The 7,798-nt window shown below is 33.3% G+C and overlaps 1 protein-coding gene across 2 annotated transcripts; it reads right to left on the bottom strand.

Annotated features, from left to right (window-relative positions):
• Positions 1-356: 356 nt before the first annotated feature.
• LOC110664833 (probable protein phosphatase 2C 35) lies at positions 357-4,259 on the bottom strand. 2 transcript variants are annotated; one of them, XM_058145026.1, is made up of 5 exons: positions 2,537-4,259; positions 1,838-1,969; positions 1,076-1,285; positions 983-997; positions 357-816 (listed from the first exon to the last, which is right to left on the bottom strand). In XM_058145026.1, exons 1-4 carry the CDS (start codon positions 3,446-3,448, stop codon positions 995-997), a joined length of 1,257 nt encoding a protein of 418 aa, XP_058001009.1. In that variant the 5' UTR covers positions 3,449-4,259; the 3' UTR covers positions 357-816; positions 983-994. The 2 variants fall into 2 exon arrangements, with proteins under 2 accessions (XP_058001009.1, XP_021680387.2); XM_021824695.2 differs by lacking the exon at positions 983-997 and having other exon boundaries at positions 2,537-4,258.
• Positions 4,260-7,798: the final 3,539 nt, after the last annotated feature.

A 7,798-nucleotide genomic window follows, 5' to 3' on the forward strand; every position in this document is an offset into this window, starting at 1 on the left:
GGGGTGTGGTGCCTACATCACAGCAGAAACATGTTAACGTGTCATGAGCAGTGACTCGAGCTCTTGGAATGGCATGCCGACGGGAATGGAATTCATCATGCTCCAAAAGACGAGGCATGTAGAGATCACTTGGGAATTCAAAGTTTTTGTCACTTAAATGTCGCGAAACAAAACACACGAGCATGAGAAAGCCACATGCCATTGCATCAACAACTTATACAATACTCAAATCTCCAATGACTACCAAAGCAAACGAAGTATGAGCAATACTTCAGAGAACACAATTTCTCTTAATTGGTTCATCACATTTGAGCGAACCCTATACAAATCAAATTAAAAGAATATAGAAACTACCATGAAGGAAATGCAGATTCTATTATAACAATATCATACTACCGTTAATAGAGATATAGGAGTGATGTGCGATAGTAAATTGAATTAAGAAATTCAAAATTGCAAATGGTTGAGCTGGTATCAAAGCATGCAACTTTATGGCATTTCTTCTTCCTGAATACAGTGTGAACGAGAGAGTATATATATCTTAATGAAATTTATAACTATCATTTCCCGCCTCCAGCAATCTCTCCAACTTTGGTACACAAGTCCTTGCGTTTGGATTTAGCACCTGCTTGGTTACAGCATAATGGAAAGCATTCTTTTCTCCTGAAGCAATTGTGTGGTCACCGGTTAGTGGCAGTGTTTCAGCAACAGTAGTAGGAAAAAAAAATGTCCTGCCTGGAGATCCTTGGGGCAAGTACATCTTGTACAAGGAACAAATTGTCTTCAGTTTCACAAGCAGGATCACTAACCCCCATCCTGATACAAGCCAAAAGCAAGTCAAATCATGAATCAATAACTCACAAGAATACGATCTATAAATCACATTTGCGATGCAATGAGGAAATAAGTATCAAAAAGAAGGAATCCACTGGGCAAAACTACATAAATATGAAACAAAGGATGTAAGGCAGCTTGTCAATACCATATGGTAAGATTACTGCAGTAAACAAAGGGAAAGAATTTGCTCAGTCAGTAAAATAGAGGAAGCAAAGTTAAGGCAGCTGAGGAAACCCACCAATTCCAAGGACCTCTGATGTGATGGAGATGGAACAACAATAGCTGCACTTCGATTCACTGAAAGTTGCTGGTCTGAGAATTCACTCCTCATTGAACGGTAAATTTCAGACCCAGAGCCAATGGAGAAGCCAGAACTTTCTTTTCGTGTCCTTGAACTCACTGGATTCCTATTGACTTCGGTGGTTCCATCCGTGGCACCAGCACCTGGCTATTAATCATTAATCAAAATTAAAATTAGATAATCACAAGCAACAAATGGACCCTCCAAAAAATGCGGCCAGAGCAGAATGCAAGTAATATTTACTAAATTGTCAGTGTCCCATTAATTCTCTTCATTTTTCTTCCAAGTTATGCATTTAACGTCAATAAATGCCAAACAAATATTTAATGTAACACGACACCGCCCAACCCCCCCTCCCCCTCCCCCAAAACAAAAAAAAAACCCCAATTCAACCCCTTTCCAAAAAACAAAAACTACAGGTAATAGGAGAAACAAATATTAACTGCAATTTTGATTGGTATTGCATGTTTAGACAGAGCATATCAGTTTTGGACAAGTAAACTCCGCAACTTGTTGTCGACATCATATGCCTCCAAAATATATGTTGGCCTTATTTGAGGATTCTTATGACATACTACACTTAAAATGCTACCAATGGAAATTACTACACCATGAAAATAGACATGAAACTTAATCTAAAGCATTGAAAAAGGTAATTAAAAAGCAATAAAGGCAGGGAATAGCCTACGTAGAACTTACACTAGATGAGTTTTTGATGTGCACAATAATAATTGTAATATCATCTGTCCGAGTTTCATGCTCCAACCATAGTTTATATGACTCTCCTGCAATGGCTGCACATGCATCTCGGGGATCGGTATATTGTGCCACCTATAGAGAGAGGCATTTGTAATGTGAGGAAATAGCAGGGATAAGAGTGGGAAACAGGGGAAAGAAAATGATATGACATCAAGAACGTTCTTGTCATCCTTAGAATTCAATCCATCAGTCAATTTTTACTCCTTTTTTTAACCTGGGAATATAAACAGATTTTCACTTTACTTTGGTAAATGGAAATCCAAAAGATTATTGACAATTGAGATTTAAAAATAAGCCACTAATTGTGGTGTCCGGAAAAATTGATGAAGAATTGATTTGGACCTATACTTCATTCTCCCTGTGCTCAGATCATAAAGTATAGGTGCAAATCAAACTTGATTATTTAAAGAAACTTTACAGACACAAACACAGGCACATTCACGTTGAATGTATACTGAGAAAGAAGTCAATTTCTGAGTCCAGTTCTAAAATAGCTAGCAATCATGAACTTCCATTAGTTAGCTTAGAAATACTAGAAAAATATAATGATTTGTTATATCAGAACATTTGAAAATCAATGGGTGTGTCATAGAAATAACATACAGACAAAAGAAAGACACAATGGTCAGAAAGGCATACCATATCAACAACGGCTTGGCTTGAGAGGAACTCAAAAACTCCATCACTTGCAACCACAAAGAACAAATGATTGGGCGTGAGCTGAACAATGGAAACCTCTGGATCAGCAATAACCCCGATTGTCTCAGCTGTACTATCCCCTACACTTCTTGTAAATGCGGTCCCAGGATACATCCCATTCTGCACCCACAACCTTGGAGGATCACCCCCTTGACTTTCCTCATTGTCCCACGTCTGTATATCAGGATCCGCATAACCTTCCACTTGATCAACACTCAGAACTCTAGCCCCACATAACTTCACCCTCTCATACTCATCTTTCCTAAATGGGGTTTGATCATTGGACAAATTCTCAGCTATAATTCTATTCCCATTTTTAACGGCAATTACTGCTCTGGAATCACCCACATTGGCAACATAAATCTTATCTCCAATAACAAGAACCGTTATTGCAGTGGTACCACTCATCGTATCATCAATTTTACTACTATGTAACTCAGAGTTCGTCCTTGAAAATGCAGAACTATAAGCTTTAGCAGGGTCATTCAACAACGTGGGATCATTTGATAATATCTCAACTAACCTATCCTTCACGAAATTTGAACATTCAGCACCATATTGACCATGCCCATCAAATACACCAAAGAAATGGATATTTGGATTACCGTGAATTTGAGTTTTAATGCAGAAACTGTCTTGATTTTCCTTATCTGGCGAGTCTGGGTAGTAACCTCGCTGAGTCAGAACAGAGTACTGCAATTTTAAGTTATGGGAAGGGACAGGAATAGTCTCCAGCGATCTCTGAGTGAGCAAGTGTTTATTAGCAACACGAACCGCTTCAGGGTGGTTCCTCGAATCACCGTCTGATGATGACGGGTAACGACTACAACACTTGCCGTGGACACAACCCATGTTTACGATAGGCAATCTAGGGGTAAAAAGGAGAAAACTTCGAACTGCAGACTTGCTTGCAAAATGTCCTAAAAGAAACCGGAAACTATTCAGGTTTGGGTGTAAAAGTAGCTGAGATGAAGTTATTGAAGAAAGTAGTCAATTGGGCATCTTCTGATTTCGACAATGAAAGTCCTAAAAGAGTGATTTTGTGGAGAATTCATGTTAGAGAAAGGGAACGAAGAAAAGAAAGAAAGATGGAACAAACAAACCCTAAAAGCAAAATAACTCCCAAAACTCAGTTTTTAAAGAGCAATTTTGCTTCTCAAATGATGATGGTCCACATCTGGGTTACACCCAAGAAGACGTTTTCCACGAGAATCGTTCTAGATTAGAATAACCTGTACAGAAGAAACGAATATTTCCTTGAGAAGAAAATAATAAATCCAAAGCTATTAAGAAGCAAAAGTTAGAAACATTTTAAGTCCCAGACACAGGGTGGGGATCTTTTCAGATGGGGTTTCCAAAGAACAACAAATGTGGGTATTTTGGGGCACCAGATCAGGGCTCAACAAGAAGAAGGAAGAAAGAAAGCACCAATATTAAAGATTGAAGAAAAAGAAAAACACAAGAAAGTAAAGAAGATGACAATGAAGAATTTGATGATGACTCAAATGGAGGGTTTTCTGTCAACAAGAAAAAGAGAGAGAGATTCGATGTGCGCATGGGTGGATTTTGTTTTGTACAGAGACAAGAAACCCGACTTTCAAGAAAACAACACAACAGGGAGCGAGAGAGAAACGAATGCCAAGAAACTTTTAAAATGGTTTACCAAAGACTATTATGCATTAATCTCTATCCTAATATTTTGCCTTTTGTCCTTTTGTTTGTATTCGTACCTAACGAGACCAGACGCCAGGCACTCATTCTTCATTTTTCTTGCTAGGGGTTAGCAACGTTCAATTTAAATCAAATAAATCAAATTAAATTGATTTAATTAAATAATTTAATTTAAATTTTAATATAATTTAATTTAAATTTTAAAATAATTTAATTTAATTATTTTATTTTATTTTATTATTTTTAAATTAATTTATTTTTATAAAAAATTTATAAATATATATAATTTTATATATATAAATTATTTAATTTCATTAATTAATATTTATTAAGATCAAATTAATATTAAAATTATATTAAATAATTTAAAAATTAAGTATAAATTAAAAAATCTATATAAATTTAAAAATAAATTAATTTAAATCGAATCAAATTAAAATAAAATAATTTAATTTAATTTAATTTTTTTATTTATTTCAATTTAATTCGATTTTTAAAATATAATAATTCGATTGGATTCGGTTCGATTTGAATTGAATACTCAATTTTATTTCTGATTTGACTGTAAAAAATTCGAGTAAATAACTCATTAATTATTAAATTTTTTTTATATATACTTAAAATTTTTTTTGTTTTTTACATAATTTTATTTAAAATTCTCTCTCTTATCAATGCTCCTCTTAAACTAAGTGTTTCATTCTTATCAACCGTTATGAACAATTTGTAAACCACATTATCATTTCTCAAAAGGCCTGACAGCCACCTTCACCTAAACTTTTGTTTAAAAAAAAAAAAAATCTTCCTCTTCTTTTGATAATAATATATAATGAAACCTTAGTTTAACAAAATAAAATTATTTTAAAAAATAGATATTTATAAGTATTATTATGATGCAAGTCATTTCCTGCCCTTATTTCTTTGTTTTGAATTAAAGCATCCCATTTTAATTTAATTTATGCATAGATTTTCTTGAGAAATTGTTAAGAAGCAAGTAGGTAAAGTGGGTCATGGTCTGATTTAGGTTTCATAATCAAAGAATTTAAAATCAAATTGAACAGTCTTTCTTCCTAATTTTCATTTTAATTTTAGTTATGTGCTTATCATAACAATGACAAAAAGCAACCATGAAAGATGGTTAAATCCTATTGGTACAAATTCTACAAAAAGAGGTTACAAAAGAAAGTTAGTTATATCATTTGACTTTTCTTTCCTTATTTTTTTTAGTGAATTGATAGAAATATTAGGAAAATTGAATTTTGTTGGTATTTTCATTTAAATTTTTGATTTATTGGATAATTATTATCCTAATTTTATATTTTAAATTTATTCTATATATCGAGCAGACTCATTTGCAAAGTGGGTTGGTCCTTCAGATTATGGAGTGTAACACCTTCAGATTATAGAGTGTAACACCTTCAGATTAAGTAGTTCTTACATTCTATTATTTTGATAATTAGTGTTTGTCCGGACAGTTAGAATGTCTGAGACTATGTTTAACTTATATAGGAGAGACATAAATAAAATTGATAAAGATAAAATGAGATTTGATTAAAAAAAGAAAAAGAAACAAAGCACAAATTGGTTAAATGGGCCGAATGTCCCAGCGATGGGTGAATGACTCAAAAAGCGACTGCGAACTCAGTTGCTGCCCTAAATTCGTATGGGAACCCATAACATCCTTAGTTAAGAGATAATTACAAAACTATTGGGAACTAGAAAATTATGGAAATAAAAAAGGAATAAGCACAAATAAGAGAATCAGAACTTAAGGACTCATCCGGTAATATTAAAAAGATAGACTATAACCCGATGTAAGGTATTTTGGTCAAGTCACTTCTAGATGTGACTTTTGACCTCAATGTCCATAAAATTGTATGGATGTGACTTTTGACCTAAATGTCCATTAAATTGTATGAGATTAAAATATTGAAAAAGAATTAAAAATACAGAACAGTATATGGAAAGAAAAGAAAATGGATTAAAAATCTAAATTTTAATTGATTTATGACATCATCATGACTTTAGCATGATATAATATAAATTACAATTTAAATTAATTCATTTTTGGATAATTATCTTATAAAAAGACAAAGAAATAATTGAATTAAAAACTCATCTCCTTCAACCTTGTGGCCAGCTCCCTTGGTTCCCCGTCCTTCCACCATTTTCATCCATCTAAGCTTCCAAAACCTTACTCTTCCTTACAAATTCCCATATAAAATTTGTAGAAAACCTCCAATCAAGCCTCAAAGTGAAGATTTAGAAAAAGAAAAAATAAGAAAATTGAAGGGAATAGAAGATTGAAATTCATCAATTGAGGTAAGTGCACTTTAAGTTATTATACACAATTAACCCTTGAATTTAAGTTCAAATATATAGTAATAACTTAAGAAAATATGAGAATCATGTTTGAAACTTGAAGAGGGAATTTCGGCCAACTTAGGGACTTTAGGGTTTTGATGAGTTTGATGCAATTAAACTTTAAATCTAGCTTAGTTATGATGATTGGCATGATTGGTAAGTTGAATTGTATGTGTTACATGAATTGTGAATTTGAAAGCTAGGGTTTTGGGGGAAAATTTAGGGGTTTAGTGCTGTAATGTTAAATTGATATTGTTGAGGTCAAATATTGACCATTTGATGAGAATTGGTTAAATTTTGAAGTTGGTTGTAAAGTTAAATTATAGAATTGGAAGTGTAATTTCTGTGCAGAAATTATAGACCCATGAGTCCAGTGAGTTCATGTGGCTATAAGTAGAGCTACATTACTCTAATTGGTGTGAGACCAATTGGAAATTAAACCTAGGACATAATCCTAGAAATTTTATGAAGAAAGCTTGCTCAGAAACTAACCATAGCTTATCCTAAAATTTTCTTGAATCCAAATGTGGCATTCTGGACTTGGACAGAATAACCAAATGAACAGTACTTAGTAAATTAGGCATAACTCACTCTAGGAAACTCCAAATTAAGTGATTCTTGAACCAATGGAAACCCAAGACATAGAAAAACAACTCTTATGAAGAACATAGAGCCAAATTATGACTCTAACCTGATTAAATTGCTAGACAAAGTTAGTCTACAAAAACTACCTTGGACTAAACCTGAACCTGGAAAATGTGAAGGATTAGCCATCCGACCAATTTTGTCAAAATTACCATAACTTGGGCTACAAAAATGAAAATTAGGTGAGTACAAAATCAAAATGTTCATAAGACATAGGACTACAAACTTTATGTTTTGACTAGAACCCAGTTCATAGGGCAAGATAGGGGAATTGTTGGGAAAAGTCAAGAATCTTAAATCTGGAATTCCTGCTCCTTAGCTATTTGGCCTTATGACCTCTGAATGGTTATCAAGCCATAACTTCTTCTACATAACTCTAATTGAAGTGATTTAAAATGATTTGGAAACCTAAGATAGAGACCTAAAATATTATTTTGGGGACCAGGGCTAAATTATGAGCTTAAGATGCTCGGATATAAAATGTAAAGTTAATGTATAAATCTGGAATTTAGAATCTCAGGATTT

The sequence above is a fragment of the Hevea brasiliensis genome, chromosome 4 (genome assembly GCF_030052815.1).
Source record: "Hevea brasiliensis isolate MT/VB/25A 57/8 chromosome 4, ASM3005281v1, whole genome shotgun sequence".
Taxonomy (NCBI): domain Eukaryota; kingdom Viridiplantae; phylum Streptophyta; class Magnoliopsida; order Malpighiales; family Euphorbiaceae; genus Hevea; species Hevea brasiliensis.

Coding starts and splice junctions, on each gene's coding strand:
- LOC110664833 (XM_021824695.2), bottom strand. CDS start 3,448: ATGGGTTGTGTCCACGGCAAGTGTTGTAGTCGTTACCCGTCATCATCA. Junction 1,970..2,536: donor GCCAAGCCGTTGTTGATATG/GTATGCCTTTCT, acceptor CTCTCTCTATAG/GTGGCACAATATACCGATCC. Junction 1,286..1,837: donor ACATCAAAAACTCATCTAGT/GTAAGTTCTACG, acceptor AATGATTAATAG/CCAGGTGCTGGTGCCACGGA.